This window comes from Aulonocara sp. 'chitande type north' Nkhata Bay, linkage group LG12 (assembly GCF_057382095.1).
Source record: "Aulonocara sp. 'chitande type north' Nkhata Bay isolate Kocher_YH1m ecotype deep benthic linkage group LG12, A_spYH_male_GT1.1, whole genome shotgun sequence".
Taxonomy (NCBI): Eukaryota; Metazoa; Chordata; class Actinopteri; order Cichliformes; family Cichlidae; genus Aulonocara; species Aulonocara sp. 'chitande type north' Nkhata Bay.
In genome coordinates, this window is record NC_141355.1 from 6,754,913 (window position 1) to 6,781,395 (window position 26,483).

General features: G+C 43.2%; 1 protein-coding gene across 4 annotated transcripts in view; it reads left to right on the plus strand.

The window, feature by feature from the left end:
- Positions 1–26,483, plus strand: part of tet3 (tet methylcytosine dioxygenase 3) — a 49,608-nt gene that overhangs the window by 2,547 nt on the left and 20,578 nt on the right. Inside the window, exons 2-3 of one of the 4 annotated variants that reach the window (XM_086313371.1) lie at positions 22–816; positions 11,629–11,688. In XM_086313371.1, the coding sequence (XP_086169497.1) occupies positions 442–816; positions 11,629–11,688 (435 nt within the window). In that variant the 5' untranslated portion in view covers positions 22–441. Of the gene's footprint in view, positions 1–21; positions 817–10,401; positions 10,861–11,628; positions 11,689–18,636; positions 19,119–22,094; positions 22,518–26,483 lie in introns of those variants that run through there. The other 3 variants (XM_086313369.1, XM_086313368.1, XM_086313370.1) reach the window with 3 other exon arrangements.

Here is a 26,483-nt window from a genome sequence, read left to right on the forward strand (position 1 = left end):
TTGTTGTCTCTGCACACTTAGACAGAGCCTGGCTTCCGTACACAAAGCCATGAGCGGGCTGCCGGCCATACCACAGGGAAGCTGGGATAGATGGACTCCAGACTGGAAGTTACCACACAGATTCTCCAGGGCCATTCCTGTGACCAGCAGCACAAGCATTACATTGATAATGCCATCTTACCTGTAGACAAAATGAGCATCAATCTAACTTGTGTAGCAGCAGCTGGTTTAACATCCAAGTTAAGTTATCTTCAAAGACTAATCCAAGACAAGTTATCCATCTCCCAATCTGTTTTTAAGAGCAGCCAGATGATTATGCCATATTGAGATTTTAGCAGATGTTGCTTTTAAACTCTACTTTTTAAACTTAACTGCATGTATGTCGACTGTTTTCAGTCTTTTTAAATAATAGAACTGAACAAATAAAGCAGGACATTCATTATGCCCAGGCCGAAGGGAGGAACGAGTCTGGCACCTGAGAATGTTTATGAGTTCCCCGCGGACATGGGGGAGGCTCAGTCTCTTCAGTTGCAAAGGAAATGCATAGAAACAACATCCCCATTGAGCAAATATATCGAAGCTGAGCACCAGGAAGCAGGGCTCTTCTCTCTGTCTCCATTGGACGCCTCGCTGGAAGCCACGCTTGACCTCCAGAAGAAAAGAAGAAAGAAATGTGGAGCCTGCACTCCTTGTCTCCGCAAAGAGAATTGCGGTACCTGCGCAAACTGTTTGAACCGTAAGACGGGCAAACAGATTTGCAAGCTGCGCAAATGTGAACAGCTGAAGAAGAGGCGGGACGAGTGGGAAGTGGTTGAGGTACTGAAACGCTTGCAATCTCATACAAACCGTTAGCACTTCCAACCCATCAAATTCTGATGCTTGGTCAGGACCTATAGGATTAGCTTAGTGTGCAAGGACTGTCTGAAAAGGTAGCTGAAAGCCAGTGTCATTACTGTTGTAGGTAACTAAAGAAATGGAAGGATGGTAAATGTGTTGATGGGAAGGAATGTTTAAACCCAAACCAAGAGTTTTTTTCTTAACCTAACTTAACCTAACTGACAGAAAGAGCCAAGTCAGGGCAGAATTTGACTTCCTGCCTTCTGGTTGGAAGTCATTTGATGATGCAATTAGATGAATGACCGTTGTTATTCACCATCATCTTTCAAAACTGCATTCTGAAGCCTTACCCAGCATGTAAATAAAAGATTTTACAGGAGTAAATAGTAAGGAAAAAGGATTCCTAATCAAGCATCAGTATATGACAAGTTGGGAGTGAAAACATCTTGTCTCTTAACTTGAGTTATCGTAATACTGCTTATACTGTAGATTTAGAATACCAGAAGTATCAACGTGCTTTGTGTAAAATGTTTTTTTTTTTCTTCCTAAAGGCAGGCTGAAAAAACCTGACCACAACAGTAAAATTATGGGCAAATTATCATACAAATATTATCATATCGATTAACATCCATCCATTTCAGTGCATTTCATGGGAACGTTCGTTCATAGGACATCAAGTAAAGCACAAAAACTGTTTTTCTTTTGTTTGCCTGAGAGTGTTTGCTGATTGTCTGCCTAAAATACACCAACATCATTAGATTGCAAACTTGTTCTGCTTTTTAGCCAGAGAAGCACGAAAGAGCGAGCATTTATTACAGATCATTACATGATCACAAATGTCTTCTTAGTGATGTTCGTTCAGATGGATAGAAGGAACTTTTGCTGGACTATAAAGGGACGGACAGTTGCATGCGTCATATATGGAGAGTTCATGTTAAATTAGTTACTTTAGAGGAAAAATTCCTCACAATGTGAGTCACAATGTGCAAATCAACCTCAAATGGCCCAGATATCTCGATGTACTACATTTTATAAAGTGATGCAATGCTCTGTATTGTAACAAACAAAACAAACTGCTTGGTAGAAAAAATTCCAAAGCATTTATTTGCAAAAATTTGGACAAATTATATATATATTGTTAATTTTAGAAGTAAAAAGAACAACTCCTGGACAACAGCCCCACTGGAAACTATTCTATTGGGACTAAATTGTTCACTCTGTTTTGAGTAGTCAGAAAAGTAGATAGATCTTTATCTACTTTAAATGTAGTTCCACAGTGGGAGTGTATATATGTTGTGTGTGATACTGATGGGTAATGTTGAAACCATCAAGGTTTTGCAAGTGTTGCAGTTTACATGAATATTCTCAGTAAGATAAGGCAGTGAAAAAGTCAACAAGACAGTTGAGCAGACCGAGTGGACTAACTGTGACGGTTACCCAAGATTCCGGCAGTTGCCTGTGCTTTGTCCTTTGACCTCTTGAGGTTTTCAAATGAGGGTGGGGGTTAACCTTGGGCCGTTTTTTCTATTTGTGTGTGCGTGGGGGTGCATGTGTGTGTAAAGAAAGAGAGAGACAGAGTGCAGGGTTTTAAAAGTGCTCACTTGTGTGTGTTAATGGAAGTGCGCGCGTGGGACTATGTGTGTTTTTACATGCACCAGCATCTTAACCCAGGGGGATGGGCCGTAAAGTCAAGTAAGAGGAGGACGGGAAGATGCAGTAAATGGTCAGCAGTATTGGAGGGGGAGAAGCAGGCTGCAAAAGCATGACCAAGGAAGGAAAACACACTGCGTCAAAACAAGCACCTTGAATTTTTGGAATTTTTCCCAACAAATATGCCTAGAAAGACAATTGGATTTGTTTTCATATGCTTTAAGATCATTATGAGAGAGAAGAATTTGCACACTAAAATAATAGAATTAAAAATTATCATATATTGCACAAGCAACAGTTTTGGAATGATAGCACCCCACTGATAATAACCAGGTTCCTATAGACTGTAATCTGCTTGACATGCTTCCATTTGCGCATACAAAACTCTCTGTGATGGGATTTTTGCTGTTGTTTTGGCTCATACTATTCTATCAGTCTCTTATATGTGTCAATATAAAAGTAATGTAAATAACACACCGCAGACAGTTTGTCTAGGAGTTTAAACTGACAATCAAAATCTAGAGGAAAAGGTATGATGTTTGCTTAGCCACAAACACAAAATAATGGTTACTATCAGCACTCTTCTGGCCTGTCCTGTCTTGTCTGTTAAATGGCTTCTGAAGTAGCAGCAACAACCCATGAACAAAAACCATGCAACACAGCAGCTGAGCATGAAAACAGACAAATGACTCAGTGTTTTATGATGCCACTGTTTGGAGAAAAAAGTGCATGCCTTTGAGACAAAGATATGACGGGAAACTTTTTAAACTTTATATCTGAGCATAGCATCATGGTCAGATACGATCTTACTATAGGCAGACAACAAAGTCATGATCATCCCACAATTCCAGCAGAACAGCTGAGCTAAAGCTTAGCTGAGATCCTTATGCATTCTACTAGAAAATATTACATAGGGTGCACAATTTAATTTAGCTGACCTCCTGTTACTGTGCACTGTGGAAAAGTCATACTACAAAAGTGTCTCATACCATCCACATCCTTGCTAACAATGAACTTTACCATGTATGTTAAACTGACAGAGAAATAACTTTGGTTGAGAAGTTTATCTATTTGTCTTTTAGGGCAATAGAAGTCTATATGTGCCATTTCTCTAAATTCTCTCACACTTATTGTTCACTAATTTACTCTGCCTGTATTTTCTGAGCCACACTAGTGACTGAAAACATGCATATATTAATCTGTGCTTTGGTCAGTCCATTTTGGTCCAGACTGATGGATTTCAGCAGCCAGTGGATGGATTGTTAAGTTTTTAGTGCGCACTTATTAGGTCATATAAGTACTGTTTCAATGTTGAATTAAACATCACTATTTGAAACCTGTTAATACAAGTTCAAGTAGTGAGATCAGTCTGTGTAAACGTAATCCCTGGCAGCTAAAAGCTCAGACTTCAGACAGTTTTTCTGCTTACTGGAGCACCACCTCCATGCTGCTCCACTACAGTTGCACATACAGTTGTGGTCATGATTTTGCATACATACACTTTGCATGCACTCATCATGGTAACTAATGTCTTGGTATTTTTTTTTAATGATTTCTTTCAACTGTTCTTTCTCTAGGGTGGAATCATTATACAGCACACATCTTTACTGACCTTAAATAATAAAAATTGGGCACACAAGTTTGGATTTATTTGGGATTTTTTCTAATCCACACAGGACATACAAGCTTACCCATATGGAAAAGAAATAGTAAAAACATATATGATTTACTCATGAAAGTGGCCACTTTCTCATTACTTTCATATATTTTTTTAGTAAGTATAGAAAACATACAAGTTTCATTATAAAATTTTTCAAGGGATCTTATATCTGTTTTCACTCTTGTATGCTTTTCATACAAGTTTCATACAAGACAGATAAAAACTTTATAAGATTTATATATATCTTTTCCATATGGGTAAATATATAAATGTAATGTTTCTGGCATAATTCTGGCTGTATATTTGACCTCTTTTCCTTGAAGAACTGCTAGGGTTCCTTTAAATTGTTTGGTTTCCTTGCACAGACTTAACTTTTTAGAACAAAACACAAATTTTTCAGTTGTGTTGAGGTTGGGGCTTTAGGAAGGGGTTCCACAAGCTTAATTTTAGCATGTTTTAATGTGTGTTTGGGATGATTGTCCCATGACGTTCAAGTATGTTCAACTTTCAACCATCCAGCTGTGCATTTGAGGCAAAGTATTTGGAGATAGTCCTCCTTCTTTATTATTCCAACCACTTTGTGCAGTACCACTGGCAGCAAAATAGCGGCTGAGCATGATGCTACCACCACCATACCTGACGTTGGTACGGTGTTCTTAGTTTTGAAAGCTTTACTTTTACTCCTCTAAACATTAGTGTTGTCATTATGATCTTTGCCTCATCTGACCCTAAAACCTTTCTCCAGAAGGCGTTTGGCGTTTGGCAAATTTGCAGGTGTCCACATGGGCAATGTGGACACCTGCAAATTTTAGTTAAGCCTTGAAGATGTAGATTTTGGAGCATTGCCTTCTTTCTTGGTCAGCTTCCTCTCAGTCCATGATGAATGTAAAACTCGCTTCACTATGAACAGTCTTGAGTTAATGGCAGGCTTGTGCCTTGATTAATGTTTCCTGGGTTGTTGATAAACATCCTTACTAGTTTCCTGTCAGAGTGACAGTTTGGGTCTTCTTTCAGACCTTGGCAAAGTGACAGGTTCACTGATCCATGTCTTTAGCCAGTAGTGTAGTTCAAAAAATACTTTTGTGCACCCACAAAATTCAAGATAGAGTAAATAAATAAAATCAATAAATTCTTGTCTTTCTTTAAATCATTAAAAATGTATGCTGGACATTTTCCACCCTGGAAAATGAACAGTTTAGAAATCATTAAAAGCCACAAAAATCTTGATGTTGTGGTGTAATCATTTGCATATTTCTTTCCTAGTCACTGCATTGTAAAACTGTGACTTTCCCTCTAAAGATCAGCGTGTCGGCATTAGCATTGCAACTCAAAGCTCAGCCTAACAGAGCTGCTAGAAGGACTAGACTCGTTAAAAAATGCATGTGTGTAAAACTGGAACCAGATCTTATTGATCGTGGGGGTATGCATTATTGAAAGTGTCAAATGTCAGCGAGTAAACAAAGTGTATATGTAGCATGAATTAGGAGGTACTACCAGTTTATGTTTACATTTTTCAGTACTTTTAGCTACTCCTTTATTTCTGCATGTTGGCACAGATTTTCTACCAGATGCCATTCCTGGCATAATCCTCCCATAATCCAGGATTGGGACCAGTACAAGGGTTACACTAGGTGGTGACCAGAGATCAGGCTGGAGAAGACCAGAGATGGGCAGTAACGCGTTACTGTAATCTGATTACTTTTTTCAAGTAACGAGTAAAGTAAGGGATTACTATTGCAAAAACGGTAATTAGATTACCGTTACTTTCCCGTAGTAACGCTGCGTTACTGCGTTACTAAAACCGTGATTTTTTTGCGAGAATGTCTCACGACTAGGGATGGGTACCGGTGTCCGGTGCCATGATGGCACCGGTTCTGACATAAACGGTAGTAACCAGACCGAAAAGCAGCGCACATTTCGGTGCTTTATTTCGGTGCTTTTTTTTCCTGAGCTGTGATACACTTCTAACCAATCATTTTACGTTTCCGAGGATAGTAGGCGGGCCCAGGTACGTACGTTCTTTTAGAGCAGAGCTACAGATTAAAAATGCCCAAGGCAAAGCGGTCAAAAGTCTGGCTGTACTTCACAGCAAAAGATGCAAACTCAGCAGCCTGCAACAAGTGCTTTAAGCTGATACTGTGATACTGTCAAAGGAGGTAACTCCTCAAATCCGATGAAACACCTGGCGACGCATAGCGTTTTTTTAAAAGCCGAGAAATGCGCCGTATTTGATAGCTTGCTGCGAGACCTCACACCGAGCGCATCTATTGCGGGTGTGGTGCCAGTTATCGGACCTGGAGCAACATCCCCCAAAAACCCGAAGAATAGAGTCCTGGCCCCTAGCCCTGCCAGTGTAGCAGAAATGATGAGGATGATGATGCAGCAGCAGCCGTTCTTCTCTGCGTGAGTAGCTTAATGTTGTTCGTGTGTAATTTACGTTGAGAAGGCTAACCACGTTATTACATTAATGCATATAAGGTGAACTAGCAAACATCATCATAGCTACATGCGGCTGTCTTCTTGTTTGATGGCAGATACTCCCTTCACCCTGGCCAAAAAGGCTAAAATGACCAAAGAAAAAGAGGGAAACAGCTGAACATGAGAGGTTTTTGGACCAATTTTGTGTTCTCCATTCTTTAAGCACCGGTTTGAGCACCGGCACCGTTTCAAAAGTACAGATTTGGCACCGGTATCGGATAAAACCTAAACGATACCCATCCCTACTCACGACAGTGACGTAAGCGAGTGCGCCGTTAGTGACAACAGCTGTGTGCAGATCAACAATGGATCACATATCGATTGTGGGAGAGAGTATGAGCGTGCAGCGTTTAAAGCGTGGAAGTACTGACCTTACTTTGAGTTTGATTCCATAAAAAGTGACAAAAACATTAGCGTCCATCGTGCGTGGGAAGAAAACTTCTTTTTACAGCGAAAAAAACCCCTAAACTTCCAAGCAAGCACCGAGTGCGCAACGACGTAATGGGAAATTCACAGAGAAACTCGCGGATTCTTCAACTGACCGCGGCACACCTGCACCAGGGTAAACCTCCGCCTACTGCAGTCCTGCTTTACAGGTGAAAATAGAGCAACAGGACCGCTAGTCTTTGATGTGATTTATTTTCTGCTGTGTTTTACTTGCATCTATTTGAAAGAGTGAGTGTAAACACAAAAAATATTTTATTTTATTTTATGTGCTGGAATGTGTAGAAAATAGGTTTAAATGTTAAACTAATTTATTCAAGTCAGAGAATGGTGCATATAATTACATTTTTGCTTGATGCATAAAGTTAAAAGATTCAAACTGATAAAACAAGTTAAAAAAAAGAGACTTTTCCATTTGATTACATTTTGTATGATGGATTATGTAGAAAAAGTAGAATTGGGCTGAAAGATCTATCGCTTTATCACCTCTTCAGGTTGTAAATCGTGTTTTTAAAAAGTAACTAAGTAACTAAGTAATTAATTACTTTTGAAAATAAGTAATCAGTAAAGTAATGGGATTACTTTTTGGGGGAAGTAATCAGTAATTAGTTACTGATTACTTTTTTCAAGTAACTTGACCAACACTGGTGGTGACCCCTTGACACTAAAGATACACTAGCTTGTGACCCTGTGTGTAAGGATAATGTGTTGACTGCTACATAGAAGAGCCACAGTTATATGGTTTATATTTCTTCATTTTTCGCCAAGACAGCAACACGGCAAGGGCCAAGATTCCATGTAGCCTTCAAAGCTATAAGGATATGCAGTGTTTTCCACAGATTCATTCAAAAATGATCTCTTCTGGAGGCTCAGAAGATGTGCAAAAGATGTGGCCATCCATTCATCATTCATTCGTCAGTATCCCTCCCCCGCAGTCCCTCTATCTCTGCCCTCTATCCTCTGTATGGATGCAGCAGCTGAGTTCCTGACTGGCTGCAAACCGCATCCTTCATTCTCTCCCGCGAAACTGCAGCTCACTGTTGCATGTGGATAATGTGCTTTAAAGGCTTTCTTTCCCTTTTAAACCCCTCGAGACAGGTGACTGTTATTGTTCATGTGAATGAAGTAGAGGATTAGGGTTCATAGAAGGATGTGGAGCATACAGAGCTGGGGTGGCTAGCCCAATCAATGCTATTAATTAGACTTTGTCTAATTGCAGGCCAGCTCTGCCCTCCACCTGCAACCTCGTGAAATTTAGACAACACACAACCAGAGGAGCTTTAATGAGCCTCTCTGTGGTCTGTCTGTGAAATAAGTGTGTTTGTGTGAGTTGGTCCAAGTCTGGGAAGACTCTAATTGCAGGTGGCAGCGAGAGGCAGGACCTGTGTGAATGAAGCAAAGTTAAATGAAGGCATGTATAGTTTGGGATTATGGCACTGTCTGGGGCTGTGATTATGCTCTGTCAGCGACTACCAGGTGTCTGCTGGAGGATGGTAAAAAAGACTAAAGGGGGGAGGAAGGTTTGGTGTTTGGAGAGATGTGGTGGATTATCTTCTTCCTCTTCATTGTTTAAGGAAACATCCATCCAATTCAGTCAAAGCTTGGCACCATATAGCAGAGGATGAACTTCTTTACAGCTCTGCTAATATTTCTACTTTTACTATAATCAATGCTTTTGCTTTGTTCTCTATAGGCGTTTTCTTTATTCCAACCCACAGAAACAGATTCCATCATCTACTATCTGTCTCACCACGCTTACTCGTATTCCTGCCTTTACTAATACACCTTGTGCTACCTACTGCTGGCTAAAGTGCGTCTCCTATGCTGGCCTACCTGTAACGAAGCAAATTAAAGCCAAGCAGCCACTCGCGCTGTCCAGCTTGCGACCAACACCACTCTGCTCTGACATAAACACACACATTCATCCACACACGTGGCCCCCCATCTGACGTAAGCAGAGGGGATTTCCCGTGCCATACGAGTGCGCAAACACTACAAAATGCTGTGTCACCGTGTGGCTGCCTCGCCTCGCCTCGCCTCGCCGCGCCGCGCCGCCCTTCAGCTCCCTCTCTGCCTTTTTCTCTCGACTCTCCCTCCATCTCTGCCCACCTCTCGCTGTCTGTCCATTTTCACCAGGCTGCCTGAACATTCGCTCGCTTTGTCGCGTCTTTGCAGAGTTTTCTAATCCATCAGCTGCCTTTTTTCTTTCCCCCTCACTTTCTCATATCATTGCCTATTTGCAGAAATACATCGCTGCCCTCTTCTTCTTTTTAATCGTTGCTTAACTTCCCGTTTCATATAAAGTTGATTGGTGAAAGTGCATTCTGGTTGCGGTATCCGATCGCTGATTTAGACCGAACAGTTCCCACACACGCACTCTCCGATCCTGTTGGTTTTCGGAGATGATGTTCAGGACTCGTGCTGATGTCGAGTTTAAAAAGATCCAATCCAGAGATGATCTTTCATACTCAGAATATAAACATTATGAGCGCAGGCCTTCGAAATATGCTCGGCGTGTCTTTTACACAGAGACCGTAAAAAGGAAACGCAAATTCCTGGCAGCCCTTTAAGCTCATGTTTGCATGCGAACACAGTTGCAGGTGATGATTTGCGATGCTGTTACAGGAGCGCACAACAGCATCGCTTTTAACAACAGCACTTCTCTTGCTTTGAGTCAGCACACTGGGCTTTGCTGTGTAATTTTGCCCATCAGAGCGGGGGTGTCTGCTGTCTCCGAGAGTGTTTGTGTGTGTGAGAGTGTGTGTGGGTGCATGCATGCGTGCACTGTGCAGTCCAGTCCACTTATTGCAGGCAGCCCTGACACAGATGGTGCTCGGCAATACCACATACCAGAGGCATTGTTTAGGGAAGGCCAGTTTCAGGAGATAATTGACAGGCATAGAGAGGACCCATCCCCCCCACATCACACACACACACACACACACACACACACACACACACCTCCCGCCCACCTTCACTTTGTTTCTTTATGTCGGCCATTCTTATATGGTGCTGCACACACACAAACACACACATGAAAATGGAGACCCTTTCTTTTTTTTTTGACCTGCTCTTATTTTTTCTCTCTCACTCCGATCTCTCCCCTCTCTCCCTCTCTCACCACCCTCACATGCTCTCCTTCGGTTTCACCCTAGCAGCAGCCCAGCCGGGCCTCTGATTGGTGGACGTGCTGCCTTTGTGTGCTATCTCTAGTGTGACGTCTCTCCGGCGAGCTGTGTATATGTGTGTGTGTGCATTTATCACGAGTGTATATGTTTGTATAGAAATAGAGAGGGGGGAGGGGGTGGTCGAGGGGACATTCACAGAAAGAGAAGAGAGAGAGAGAAATATCAGCAGGAAGGAAAGAGCGATAGCGATCGTTTAGAAAAAAAATCCCTCTTGTATGTGTGTGTATGTGTGTATGCATATGAACGCGTGTGTGTGCGGTAGACCTATTGGCATACGAGCAGGAGCGAGAGAGAGAGGGAGGGAGGGAGGACGGGGGTAGAGCAAGAGAATAAGTGAGAGAGGGCTCATGTAAAGCCAGAATAAAAACACAAGATGGCTTCCTGAATGGGCTGCTGCAACACAGACGGGAGAGAGAGAGACCGAGAGACCGAGAAAGAGGAGTGGAGCGATAGAGAACGAGAGAAAGAGAGAGAGAAGAAAGAGAGCGAGAGAGAGAGATAGGGCTGAAGGAGAGAGAGAGAGAGAGGGAGCCGGAGTCTTCTGATGGGGATTCGGCCAGCGGACGGAGGAGTACAAACCGAGGCAGCTCAGAGGCTTGGAGGGTAAATATTCATCACTCCAGACTATTTTAGGATTGATAGGTGGGTGGGTGGGGGCGTGGAGTGGTGTGGTGGGGGTGGTGGGGATTTGGGGTGGGGGTGGGGGTGGGGTGGGGGGGTATCGGAGGTTGGCGGGACTCAACTCGAGACACAACACACAATTTAACATTGGGGTCGCGTAGACAAGAAGGTTTTTTCTTTGAGGGGGGGGGGGGTTGCTATTGTTTTCCAATAATAATAAAGATCAGCCCTGCTTTGATCTACCATTTCCATCTATTCCATGCCTCTCTCACTTAACCCATCCACTTTGGATTCTTTCCCCCTAAGATTAAAGGGGGGGGGGGTATGCTGACATCAGATGATCAGACATATATATATTAGAAAGGTTGCACCAAGTCGGGATACAGACATTACATAATTCTATAACTGAAATCGAATCTATTTTGCGTCTCTCATTCGCTGTCCCGGCAGCAGAGGGAAGTGCCGGCTCACTGTTTGAGCAGAAATCAAAGAAAACAGATTTGCGCTTTTTGATGGTCGCTGAGGTTGACAGGAATGGGATGAAGAGACTGCGGATGGCAGAGCCCGTGTGCCGTTGTGCAAAGCTGTAAAGGTGGCACATTAATGCTCAATGATGAGTCTTTTTGAACAGGCCCTTGTCGCATTATTCTATTGATTCTTATTCTTCCCCTCCCTCCCTCCCTCCCTCTCTCTCTCTCTCTCTCTCTCTCTCTGCCCCCCCAATCCCTGTTCTGTTGAATGACTGTAAAGGTGGAATATTTGGACGACAACGGTCAAGGCTGCTTGGGAAGCCCAGAACTGGCAGCTGAGGTAAGAGATGACACTTGATGGGTGGGTTTGAAATAGTGTTTGTGCCCATGTCTGTCGTCTGCGTCTATGCATAATCTCTGCCCGTTTGCTGCTGTTGGATGAGGTGTTAATGTCATGGTTAGTCAGCCCAGTGATCACTTCCTCTTCTCAGTCGGTCTGTATCTGTTTGCCTGTTCTTTAAAAAACAACAACAACAAAAAACTTGATTACGCATGTGTGTAAGAATTGCTTTAACCAGTGTAACTGTTACACAGCTGTGACTGTCCTCGCTCTGTCGCTGGTATGTCATACGCTTCTCTCCCCGGTGGATGCCGCGTTATCCCTCGTATCATCTCTAAGTGGAATATAGTTGTGCCAGATCCCTGGTCTCGTCTTCACACCCGGTCTTTGCCGCCTGGGAACTGACTCTGTTTAATACAGTTGCTCCGAGTTTATGTCTGAGGCGCGCCAAGTTAAAGCGCCCTTACTGATGAAGTGGCGGCATCCTCAGTTTAAAGCGTCCCACGCTGCCCGCTGATTGGTGCCAGAGCAAGGCATGTGTAGATACAAGAGGCCCTGGAAAGGAGGAGGGGAGGAGGAGGAGGAGGAGGAGGAACTCTGCACGTTGGCTCATGAGCTGGGGAGGCCGTCCTGCTTCTCCTAGGTTCTGGAGTCAAATGAGGTAAAGGGAGTAAAAGTTAGTGGGTCACGCATGCGTATACGTAGTTGATTGTCGGGCGTAGTAACCTGTGGCGTGTCGCTGCTGAGTGCTGCTGTTGCCTCAGCTCGCCGGTCCGGGGCACACTCGTCTGTTTATGTGGAAAGGCATGTGGACGGGCGGCGTGCGAAGTTTCATAAAGGAATTTACTGAACATCAAACAATTGTCTGAGTTCTAAGAATCTTGTGAAGTCCTCTCCCAAAAGGGGAAAAAGACAGCTTTGATCTGACTTCTGTCACGTGCGCCGAGAGCGACCTGAAATCCTAGATGAGCGAAATAGATTCACCTCCACATCTGCAGTGATATATGTCAGTGAGTTTCAAATGTCATAAATAGGGTTAGCATGGTTCTATGGTCTACTTTATCTTACCTCTAAGCTGCTTTAATCCCAATCCATATGTGGGCAAGCTCTTTATCTGCAAGGTATATACGACCATCTGGTTTAAAGGGGGAATATAATCTTTTTTGTGTTTAACAAGTTTCTCTGCCTTTATAGTTGTCCTGAGCTCCTGTTTGCAGAGGGTCATGGTTGCCGTGCGGATCCTGGGTGGAGTGTTTATCTCGACCAAGATCTGTTTCCTTGTCAAACATTTCCCTGGTCGCACACAGGCAAACACAGTCTACACCCAACAGACCGAGGGCACCATTTTAGAAAACTAAAATAAGCAGTTACAGAGTATCATTAGGCATGTACAGCCCCAAGAACATTAAACAAAATGGTTTAAAGTGAGTTTGAAAGCAAGTTTGTTTTTCTGCTGTTCAGGAAGCAAAGCTGAATTGAGAGGTGTACCACAGTGGGTTACAGACAGACAGACTGCGCTCGTGTGATTTCTTTCTTTTCTTTTTCTTTTTTTTTTTCCACGCCTATGCACAGGATTTCCTCTTTATGCACGAGGTGAACTTCACACAGGTGGGAAACGAGTCAGAGACAGAGTAGAAACCCTGACGTTGCTGTGTACGTGATGGCACATGGAATGTTTATTAATCACTCGTCGAGCTTTGGAATCCCCGGCCTCATCGGCAAAGGGTTAATACTGACCTAGTTTCCGTGGCAACACTGAATGTCTGATGACATCATTGCTTTAATTTTAGCTGGCGTTCGGCGTCCAAGGTTGGTCACGTGACCAGCTAGCCGGCACCACATGTGCGTATTGTGTGTGTGTTTGTGTAGTAAGTGGTTTGGTGTATAGTACAAACTCAGGAAGTGGAGGGTTTGACATCACCTCTTCCATTCAGTGTTAGCTTTCGATGTATTTACTGTTCTGTGAGGTTTCCACTCAGTCAGTAAAGAAGTGCAGCTAATGGTTTATTCAAATTTGTGTAAACTGTGACTGTGAAGAATTCCCGTAGTTGGTAGACTGGCCTACTTTGAACAGATCTTTCTTGTTGATGCTTTATTTTGGGCATTTGTTATGTTATGTAACAATATTAGTTTTTTTTTCCAAGAAATGAAAGATGCATCTTTACTTCCTGAAAATACAAACTGTATTATGGGAAGTAAAGACTATTTAAACAAAACTACCAAATGGGTTAATAATAACATAGCTTCTGCAATCAAATGCACGTTATTGTAAAACAAGCCACTCCTTCTTTCTTTGTGTTTTGCCAGACTTTGTAGTATTTTTTTTTTTAAAGCGGTCTTTAAAAATGCAATAGTTCTCCAGAATTTCAGAAAGGGTTTGTTTGGACAGAGGCTGCTTTTTCACTTATTTTTTCAGCATAGAAAAGGTTGAACCAGTATTATATCTAGTTAGAAAGAGCAAATTTTAAATTGTTTGTAGGCGGTTTGTTACAAGCAGCCTGTCACAATATGACCCAATTTGTTCACATTTTGTGAGTTGAATCTATAAAAAATGTCGAGGATAGCACAGTTTGACAGGGAAAAAATAGTATTTTTGTACCAATAGCAGATTCCCAAGAGCCATCAGCCAAAGGCAAGGAAAAAAATCCAGCAAAGACCTGATACAAGACCTGAGAGATGCATCTAGTCCTGAAATATCTTGTAAAATAATAAATCCAACTTTTTCACACCGTCAATATGGATACAGGAGGTCAGGAGAAAGGTACAGCAGTGAGCGTCTACTATATCTGTAAAACACGTTAGAGGCTCTGTCATGGTTTGAGGCTGCATTTCAGTCAGCAGTGTTAGGGATCTTGTCAAAATTGATCATAATATGAACACAGAAAAGTACGTTTTATTTTTAATCCACCATGCAATACTCTCTGCAGACAATTATAATGATCCCAAACACACTGCCAATGCAGTAAAAGCATACCTGGATAGAAAGACACATAATGGAAGTAGAACACAAAAAGTAGAAACATCCATAAAAGTGATGTGAATGTCATTCAAGAAACCTGGAGAACTATTCCTGAAGACTACTTAAAGAAATGATAAGAAAGCTAGAAGCAAGAAAGAATAAAGATGGCCATACCAAATATTGACTGTTAAGCTTTTAACAACCTCAGTTTTAGGGAACTTTTGAGATGGATACCTCATGAGTAAAACCTCTTTCTGAATGTTCTGAATTAGACAGCGAGCTTGAAGCAAGTTTTCATCAAAACAAGCTGGACACATAGCACTGTGCAGCACATAGACTGTCTACAAAAAGACATAAATAATTACCCAGTGTACCCGCATAATCACTTGACACACCTCTGGTCTTACACTGAGGACAGCCTGCTTCAGAAGTCACTTTAGATTAGGGCTGGACCATATCATACCGTTCACGGTAATACGGTATAATGTTGGGCAACGATAAGAAAATGAAATATCGTGATAGAATATGGGTAAAACGTGCATGTGCAGTGCCTTTGTTTTCATACGTACATGGTGGAAAAAGCATGACGGCGACGGAGAACGAGAAGGGAGAAAGCGGACCGTTGAATGAAACAGATGAACCAGAATTGGTTTGTAAAAATGCTGCAACTTCAGTGGTGTGCAACTGGTTTAGCTTTCGTCCGTCAGATACACAACAAAACACTATTTTCGGTAGCGCATGCTAGCGGGCCGTCGTTATTACCGTGTTGTTTGGAAAATACGGCACACTTAAAATCAATCCTTTGATTTTTCTGAAAATCGACAGAGCCCCTTATAATCCCGTGTGCCTTATGTATGAATTCTGGTTGTGTTTACTGACCTCGAAACTATTTTATGTACACGGCGCTCGAAAATCTGTCAAATGTTTTAGTACGACTTTGCTAAGCTACGAAGCCGCACCGCTTGATGGATTGTCGGATCATTACGGCTATCGTAGGCAGGAGCCTCGCGGAGTGATACGTACTGTGCTTCAACATAATATTACCGTATTGTGTGTGTATAACCTCTTTTTAAGTTTTATGGATATTATACATGGTTATGCTGAATATATGTCGGCCAGTTTCCACTGGAAATGCCTTTTGGTTAAACTGTCAGCAAGAAATTTGCACTGTTACATTTTATATAATTCTAATGCACATAAAAAACAGCTGCTTGTTTAAGTGAAAATCATTGATGGGTTTTTTTTTGTTTTGTTTTTTTTTGCACTAATAAAGTTGTGGAGTTTTAAAGTGTTTTGTCTAGTGTCAATTATATCGTCATTTATATCGTTATCGCAAATTTTCAAATGTATATCGTGATAAATATTTTTGGTTATATCGCCCTGCTCTACTTTAGATGCACTGGTTGAAAAGTAAATGTTCGCCGAGATTGTAAAAGAAAAAGCACTCCCAGGATTTCAAAACATCACATCTCATAGGTCCTTGTGGAATTTGATGTGACATTTTAATTTATACAGTCACCAATAATTGCCTCACTTGTATGCAGTCACTAAGGACTTGCAAAACCCTGAACTATTGTCATGTTTCATTTCTAATTAATGACAATTAGCAGACATTTCTTTCGGCAGTGCCTCGCTGGACTGCTTTGGGTTTCTGTTACTAGTGACCAAACCTGGCGGGGGCCTGGTTTGGTATCCTGCGAGCGCGATGTGTTTACTGCGGTCGGTGGCATCGTTGGTGGTGTCTGATGTTAGAGCGAGGTCGTCAGCCGCACCGTGCCGCAGTTAATAAAAAATGAATGGAGGGAGAAGGGGAGGAGTCATCAGCTGTTGCTTGAGCTCGAACTCTCGCCTCTCTGGCGGCTGCTCTGCTGCTCCCACTGGGCATCCAGTTTAAACAATCCTGAATCCCACTGCTGCCAGACGCTGCCAGGTTTTATGTAATACAGCCCAACAGCTGTGGGAGTTTTCATGCCATAGTATCAAAACACACACACGAAAAAGGACGATATTAAAGAACAAAGTCTATAACTGGAAGCATACAAGAAAAGCACCGCATCTTATCAGTTTCCAGTAGTTATCTGTTATGAGCCCAGCTTTCACTGGAATGATTAAAAATGCACGCTGAACCTTCACATGTGTGTTGATGTAGACCATCAGCAAACACAGTGAAGGCTTTCTTGTTTTGCCACGGTCGAGCACTGGCCCTTTAAGTCTGGCTACGCCTGACTTGAACATATGGGAAGCTAATCTTAGCCCGAGTCCTGAGAGAGAGACAAGGCTGGCAACCAGCCACCGTGCAGGGGCTGAGGCAGGTTTCTGTTGCTTTATGTCTTTCTCGCTCTCGAGTCTTAAAAATTAATATTGCAACCCAAAAGTCATTACCAAGCCTCTCAGTCAGTGTTTCACCTGTCAGAACACACTCTGCCCATCTTTACTGCTGCGTTCTGTTAATGATTACATCACTGTCCAAACAAGTCTGACCACTCAGCTCTTTTTCAGCACTTGGCATACAAAAGGCGAGCAGGTAGCGGCACGCAGTGTTCTTTCACAGGTTCAAACCGTTCTGAACTCACTTGTTTTTCATTCATTTCCCTTCACCCTGTTTGTCTCAGGTCCAAAAACTTTCTGATAACACATTCTGTTCTGCTCATTGATCCTGCTGTTGTTCAAATCCTGAAGCACAAAGAGCTGTCTCTTAAAAACAGCCCCCCCTTCCCCTTCCTCTTCTTTTTGTGGCTCCACCCTGCTTAACAGCCTCTTACCCGGCACCACCTTTCCCATTTTTTTCCTCCTCTCCTCCTTCGCAAGCCACTCCTCCATTTCTCTTTGTGAGGAATAGCGAGGGGTGGGGTTTGACGGGGGATAGGCGGGTAGGCCTTCCCCCAGCTGGGCAATCCGTGCTGACTTGCACGTGCCAAATGTCAGGAGGTATGACTCAGACTTGATATACACTACGCTGTGGTGCAATCTACACCTAAACATACCCTGAACTTAACACCGTCCTGGCTGAGTGGGGGTTTGGCACGAGTGTGTTTGGACACCAAGCTGAAACAAAGAGAGAAAAACGGCCAAACAGACAGGTGCACAGATGAAATTAGGTGATGCCTGAAAATGAACAATAGGTAAAGAGTCTTGTTGCTCAAGTTACAGTTACAGATGCAGTTACACTTACTCAAACAGGCAGTTTTCTCATTACTGTTTTTATGTGTTTTTCAGAAAACCAGTTATGACTAAAAAAAAACCTAAACCCACACGCTCACGCACACACATGCACACACACACACACACACACACACACGCATTTTGTAGATTGTATTGTAAAAAATGACTAAACTATACGGAAAATAGTGTAGTGTTCTGAATCATAAGAGAAGCATTAGAATATACATACAGGACTTATTATGCAAATAAAAGTTCACATAAATTCTCCATATGTTGCTGTATCTGTTCTCTGTCTCTAGATAGAAAGGATACAGAACACATTTAAAAGTCTCCCCTCCAAAATATGTTATGATTACGACCTTGGTGCTAAATATAATGTGCCCTATGGTCTCTGGCCCCTCCCCACCAATAAACCCAGTGACCCTCAGTGGACTGTGTGCATACTAGTGTGTACTCTGTGTGTGTGTGTGTGTGTGTGTGTGTGTGTGTGTGTGTGGAGAGAGTGGAGAGAGCTCATTAAAGCATGCCTCTGCATTTGTTGACAGTTGGTGTGCATGCACTGGAGCGTCTGCGTGCATGTGAGCAGTTTGGAGGGGGGGCAGGAAGTGAAAGATAAAGAGATGTGGAGCAAAAAAAAAAGAGAAAGGGAAGGAGGGGGGTGCACACAGTGTGTCAGATCCGATGACCTTGATGCCATTAGAATGCGGGACAATGTGTGCTGGGGATGGGGGCGCACAGAGGTGGATAGAGGAAATGGAATCAGCTGACAGGAAGTGATGTTAGGAGAGGCAAAGGACCCTTGTGTCATGCTCCTGTGAGTTTGGTCACTGCTGGAAACAAATGTTTTTTTAAAGCACGTCTAACAGTGAAATCGCAAGAATTCAACTCCCAGACTGCCTGAAAAGCAAACATTTTGTTCTCTGTCGGTATGCTTCATTCACGTACACCTCCCACTAGCGAGGTGCTGGCAAAAAAAAAAGCAAATTGAAAAGCTTGTTTCACTGTTTGAGGGTTCTGTGTCAGGACTTCGTTGAAAAGAAGAGGATGACTCAAGCTTTACTCATAAGCGAGCACACACACTGCTGCGGATGGACTTTTGTTGTCAGTCATCCCTCCTACAACCTAGACCTTTCCTCCGTGCTGCTGAGAAAAAGAGCGAGAGCCTGAGAATTGAGAGGGGGAGAGAGATGAGGGCGTGCAGTAACTCATCTTGGATGATAAATGTGACTACACCGTGAAATGAAGTGATCGATGAGGAGTCTTTGTTACCTCTCCTGTGTGTCTCTCAATGCCGAATTACAGGTTTACCGTAAGTGCGATTTCATTTTCACTTAAATGTCAAGCTGCGTGGATTGTTGTTGTCATTTCAAATATCAGGTAACCTCGATGACTCAAAAGTTTGCTAAAGGCACGACTGCCCTGCACTTCTAACGTTCTCTTTCACCGCGCTACAGTTGTGCTCACGAGGTGACTTCACACCAGCTCTGTTGAACAAACCTGAATGGCAGCATTGGAATCCACGAAACGCACGCCAGCATCTTAAAGCGACAACGCGCTTTTCTGCCATTGCTGCTTCGCTTCAGTAGATTTCTATTCCTTTTGTCAGAGATGGCCAGTCCGATGGTGGTGAAGAAATTTTGAGCAATGTCTTATGTGAAATGACACCGATGTAAGCTGATATGAGTCATCAAAGAAGACATGTGCTTGAATCAAGAGCACTCTTACTGTAAATTACTCGTGCCTTCTGACATGGAGCAAACTGTGTCAGCTTACATGCTGTATTTACAGTGTGGGCACATCATGTGTCGGAAACAGCTGAATCCCTTCCCTCATGTTGGTGTTTTGGTCAAACAGCATTTCTTTGTTTTACTCAGCTGTGGACAGTGACAGAGTCAGGCAGAGTTCATGTTTATTAAGTTCTCTTTCATCCTCTTTGCCTCGCTCTCCAAATTTTGGATATAAACTATGGAAGTGCTAACTTCACATAAGATGGGACTGTTTAAGGAGCCTGTTGTGTTCAGGAGATGTCTAAAATGAGGAAGTGTGCGTACAGAACAGATTCAGGGGTTAAGCCAAATGCTGAGCGAGAAACGCTGTGTCACTACAGTCGGGGGAGTGAGCGAGTGAACACCAGCCAGCCGGGTGAATAAAAAGAGCGTGCTTTCTGAGCTTCAGTTTTTTTGGTGTGGTTTTGGTGATGGTGGGCATGTGCTCGGGATGACACGCGCCCACCCAGTGGTGGAGGCAAGCGTCCTGGTGGGAGACACTGATGACGATGACGGTGACGGTACAGCTACGTCACCGCCACATGTGTTTCCTACCTCTCTCGCTCACTATACTCTCCCTTCCCACTCATTGGCCCTCCCTGGTCACGTGACCTTAATGCTCTACTTCTCCTTCCCCTTCCTTTTTAGACGGCTCGGGCTGTGTTTCTCTTTGGGATTGACGCTCATCTGTGTGTGTACATATGAAATTGTGCGGCAACAACGAGACAGACAGTGTGTGCAATTTTATAGCGCCAGAGAGCGAGCGCGTGAGAAAAGTGTTGGAACGGTAATGCAATAAGCTATGCTGGATGGAGGCAAAAAGCTCGGGAAACAAAACAGTAGAGACGAATTGAGAAAGAGAGAGAGAGAGAGAGACAGGCAAAGGCAGATTGAAGATGCCAGAGAAAATGAGAGACCAGGAGAGACAGGGAAAGCCAAAGGAAGTGAAGCAGGGAAGGGCTACAGAAGTTAATCCAGCCACAGTGCAGTGTAGCTCACACATGCTCAGTAATATAAGAGAAAAACACTACGCAGGAGCTGACAGCGATCTGCATGAGGGAGACGGCCATAATACCCAACCTCCTCCTCCTCTTCCTGGTTAAATCTTCTCCAAAACTCCAGCAATGTAGGAGCGAAGAGAGGACCGCAGAGCCGGTCACCCAGAGGCGATGACGGCGTTCATAATGATAATGCCAGTGACATCAAGGAAAGGCGACAATGGTGAGGAATGGGAGAACGTTGTCACACGCTGGCGGACGGGTAGGACAGAAGCCATCGATGAACTGTGATTAGTCGGCTCCTCGCGGTCTTCATTCGGCAGCAACCTCCTGACCCTTTTTCTGTTTGTGCCACTCTCGTACCTCTGGTTACAGAATCAGTATCACACGAACAGCTGATCAACTCTGCACGTTTCAACAGTGTACTCCACAGATTTCCCTCTTCCTATCTCCACTCTGTTCCTCTTGCTCACCGATGTTGAAGAGTCGTGCCCCTCTCACTCTCCATTGCCCAATTCAGCCGCCTTGCTGCTTTACTCCTGAGCATATAGGTCTTCTTTCGTTTGCTTCCCGACATCTGCAGGAGTGAGTTGACATCATAGAGTGTTGGTGATTTCTTTTAAACCAAGTGACCCTGAGCTTCCTGCAGTCGGAAGCCTTCTACTTTGCGTTTGCGTCCTTTGGATCTTGGATTAAAGGGCCGGCAACAGCGCCAGCAATCCTCTCCCTCTCTTGCGAGAGCATCCTAGAGGATCTGTTATCAGTCACAGGTGTAGGTCTGAAGCTTTTCCTGTCACACGAGGAACAGGGAAGCGATGTGAATGCGGACAGGAATGAAAATGGAGATGGAACAACCATCATCGGTGGTTTCTCCTTCGGCCCGCGGTGGAGCCCAATCTAGATGGAGCAAAAATGTCCGCGAGGAAAAAAAACGGATGTCGTTTACAAAAGGCATAAACAAGGAGTGTAATGATGCTTTTCTCTGCTCCCTTTTCTCTCTTTCTTTTTTTCCCTGTGTTGATGCCATTGCGCGATGAGATTGCGTTTTCGTTTGCAAGCCGCTGGTTTGCCTCTGCGGTCGAAAGCAGAGAAGCTCTGTCACACTCAGAATTGCCAGTATGGGGCTTATGGCGATAAACAAAACACACACACAGACAGAGATAGAGCCTTATATATAACATAATCTAATGCAGCAGAGCACATAATGTGGAATGGGTGTGGATAGAGACCGAGAGGGGTTTTCTCACTGGTAAGGAGCTCTGCTGCACTGTGCTGTTTCCAAGGCTGCTGCTGCTGCTGCTAGCAACTATCCCCCCACCGCTCTCTGTGTTTCTGCTCACTGCGCACTCCTCCATTCCATTCGTACGTGCCCGCTGTGGCTTAGATAATGGCCTCTCGCTCTAAACACACACTGAAAAGCGCGAGAGAGAGAGAGGGGAGAGGAGATGGAGGGAGAGGCTGCGCGAGAGGGAGGGCAATGGAGGGAGGGAAAGAGAGAGGGGAGGAGGGGAGGTGAAGGTGGGGGCTGCGAGGAGAAGCCGACTGCATCTGTAGTGAAGAGAAAGAAAGAGGATATTGAAAAAGGGAAGGGAGGAGCAGACAGAGATAATGAGAAAGGAAAAAGCAGAGAACAGAAAGCGCTGGTCATAAGAATAGGCAAGAGAATGAGAAACGTGTGCGGTGTGCTGGGGGGAGGTGTGCGCTGTGCGTGCGGCTGGCCGTGTGTGAGTGCATTTATGTGTGTGTCACCGCTCGCTCTGTCTGCGCGCCGCCCGGGCTGGGAGAAATAGAAAAAAAAAAAAAAACGAGGAATACAACCCCCCAACAAGGCCAGATCGCTCGTGGACTGCTGCTGCACCGGCGAGCAATTCTCATGCTACTCTCTGTTTCCTCTTCTGCTCCCCACTCTTCGACCGGCAGCCCCGTCTGGACGTCTAGGACGACGTAAGTACGCGTTTGCTGTGTCCTAGAGGCTCTCAGCCAGCTTCATATTGTCAGGGTCTCTGCTTAATGTTCGGCACGACAGCAAAAAGGGGAAGGGGAGGGGGTGGGAGAAGAGGGAGGAGGATAAGAGGGAGGATGAGTTGGTGTTGGATTTAGGTTCAGCTGTCTACTCACAGGCTCTCGCCACCGCCGCCGCCACCTCTACTATCCTCACATATTCTGTCTCCTCCCTCCAGTGTCAGGGTTAAAGAGCACTCTCACAAACAAAACTGCACAGGCTTGTCTCGTTTAAAGGGCTCCCAGACTCAAGTGTCTGGTCTACCAGGTTCTACAAGGTCTAAGCCAGTTGGGCTGGTTGGTGTTTTTGGATACACTTTGTGCCGTTTTTGTGTGTCAAGTCTGCACAAGTGTGTTTGTGTGCGACACAGAGAGAATACAACAGGCTATGTCGTAGTGTAAATATTTGCAAAAGCACGTGGTTTGTGCAGTTTGGGCAGCCGGGTAGGTGTGAAGCGGTGCAGGTGTCAGCGCAACATTTCACAATTTGGACTGGTTTTAGATCGACTAAGTTTTGTCAAAAGAGCCTTTAATGTGTGTGTGTGTGTGTGTGTGTGTGCGGTGGAGGAGGGTTTGGGTTTGTTTGGCGTCAAAGCTCAGCGAAGTCCATTTGTTCCGGGTGTTCAGCTTCGAACCCCTCTGACCTTTCTTTTGCTGCGTTTTGTGTGCACAACTGTGAAAAAAGGAGGAAAAGAGAGTGTCAGTGTGTGACTGTGCGTGATTGTGGGTTCGTAGGTTATGCAGTCTTGCAGTCGCTCTGTTTCAACACACTGCAGTTTTCATAACTGCACGCAGCTACCTCCACCCCCCCTTCCTCTTTCCCATCTGATGCTACTGATAGTAAAAACATGGGGCCTCTCACGTATTGCATGCCGGCTGTTCGCTGCACCCTCCTCTAAAACTCTCCGGTTTCCAAACCAGCTTCACCTCTCACCCATAACACCAGCAACCCCCCCTGGGAGCCGCCTGCTAGACACCCAGTACAGAAAGTGAATTCAGAAGGCTTACAGAATGTCCAGTAATTAGCCACTTCAAAAGCTCATTTCAATAATATTCAAATGATGGGGAAGCTGGACATCAGGCTCACTTCTGCTACCGCACACTAATGGAGCTACAAACTGAAGCCCTTTTCTTTCTTTCTTTTCTTCTGGTGGGGATGATCTAATACTGAGTGATTCAGATCTACATACATTATATATTTAAAAGTGTATGCATAAAACAAATAACGTCTTCCTCTGCAACATGATCTTCAAGCATCTTCTAGTTTTTTGGGCTCTTTAAACTGAACACAACTGCACAAAGCATGCAGCAGGTGCGAATTGAAGCATCTCAACTATTTACTGTAATACAGCCTGCAGACTTCCCTCTGTGTTGCTAGCACATCTAATGTAGTCATATAGTGCCACTGTTTCACTCTCCTGTGAACCTCTGAGCAAGTTCAAATGCAACAACATGAACTCTGTCAATGATTTCTGAAGCTGCCCTTGGATTATCTTTGTTTGCTTTTCTTCTCTGCTGGATTCATTATAATATAATCTACAAGGAACCAACCTGAAGACTGAATGGCTTGTACACTCACTGGTTTTATTTGCAAACCACATCTGGACTTAATGTATTAAGATCACTGAGATTTAGACAAATTTAACAACATAACTTTTGAAAGATCGACACCACTTTACATTTTGTTCCATTGTTCAAGCAGACTAAAATAAAAAGTTTGAAAATGTATTTCAAGATGACCAGGTTGGCATTTTGACTTGGAGGAAAAGAGATAATAGTATAGAGCTGCAATCTCCGAAAAAAGGAAGTCAAACTATGAAAAGCCTCACAGCCTACAGTCATTTTAGATATGGAGAAACCAGAAATCAGAAATGAAAACTAGTGAATCAAATTCCTGAACTGCTACACTAATGTTTGAAAAGCACATGGTTTATAGCACAAGCCACTGTCACTACATATATATACATGCTCAGTGATCACGTTTCAACAATGTGGAAACACTGAAAGCTTAAAATGAGTAATCATCACACAAAATGTCCCTAAAAATGGCTTGCTTTGACTTGAGATGGATGTCATAGTAACTAATGACGCAGAAACAATAAAGCACAGATTTAAAACTGCAGCAGTGTTTTAATTGTCCTGTATGAGTCGACCCTCTGTACTGTATCAAGCTGAGAGGGGCAGTCACTTGGGATTCTGGACAGTTTTGTGTCAGAGAAAGCAAAGACTCATGGGACTGTTAATGTTATTGAATTAAAAAAGTGCTATCATCGGTCAATTTCTGTGCAGTGTTATGTGCAATATGTGTCCATTAGTAATGCGCTTTTACTGTATAAATGATAACTTAAGCTATCCTCCTATAGCTGTGGGGTGCTTGATGCTTGGGAGTGTCTGTAAATTATTGAATTAAACTAGTGAATTTGCTTTTTCAACCACTTCCCATGCAAGCCCAGCATCAAATCAACTGTGAAACCTGACTTGGGAAGTATTGTGCCTGCTGAATCTACTGCGTGATCAAGCCAAAAGACCACATGATAACAATCTATAATCTGAATCGTAGAACTAATCAATAATCACATGATTAATGTTGCATGTGGTCACTCAGATGGAAAACCTCTTACTTTAAGTGAAGGCTTAAAGTTTGACTCACCAATGTATGAGTTGTTTTTTTGCAGCCTGTTTTCATGAGACCTCTTTGCATCACATTTAAACACAACAGGCAGACTTCACTTTTTGATGTGCAGGGTTTCTGTTGTGAAGTGTGTCTTTTAACACAAATCACATTCTTTTCCTAAATGTTAACAAGGACTTTTGTTACACTTATCCAATAAGTGGAAGCAAAGATGAAAAGAGAGCGCAACGAAACGAATTAAAGGGACAACAAAGCAGCACACAGTATGAAAGATTCAAATAAGATGCAAAACATGGTCTCCTGATATTCCTGTTCCTGTACATCTCTAGGTGTAGGACATAGGACTGCCACCAAAAGATATAACCAGCCACTGGTGTCCCACATAACAGTGTTGCTTAAATCACAAAAACAGAAAGGTTTTTGGTCTTATTTTATACTGAAAATTCTGGTTCAGAAGTGGTGACATGGAAGCAGATTGTTTTCCGTTTGCTTCTGCTTTCACTATTTGACCTTCCCCAACTTCCTAAAAATAGAATGGGTCTTTAAATAAGCATTAATCATATGATACATAATCTGCTGGGGGGTTATATCCAGTATGTATTCAAACTAAACACCAGTGCATACATACAGGGGTTAAAACCCTCTGTGTTGGTGTCATGACAAAATAACTGTATTGTTCAATCATGAGGCTGTGTTAAAATGTCCCTTCACTCTTGAACAAAGGACACCAGTATTTTGTAAATCCACACTTGGTCAGCAGTTCTCTCAGATAAATCTCATGACTGTACTTTCAACATCCATAGCAGTTTGATCTTTGCTCAGCTTGATTTATATCTACTGATGAGTAGCTGTTAGACAGGAGATTATCTTTAGATATTCAGGCCAATTTGGGTTTACCATTTAAGGTCTTGTTTCAGAGGAAATGAATTTTGGTCTTGTAAAAAATGAGTCTACAAACCCAGTAAACAGAGCTGTGCTGCTCACATCCAGACACTTAGTATATAAAAGAACTGAAGACATTTCTTGATTCTATACACTTTGGTAAAATGGCATAGGCCATAATGAATCCACTTCTTCACTATCCGATTTGATTTATTATTTTATAATTTACATTTAGAAATTATAAACATTTACACGTTCTAATCAAGTAATTGTGTTTCTGAAAAGCTACATTAAGCATTTGACTTGTTTCCCTTATTGGTTTCTTGAGATAAGAGTAAAATGCTGTGTTTTGTTTTTTTTTAATATTTCCAGTAATAAATTATGAAAACAGAGTC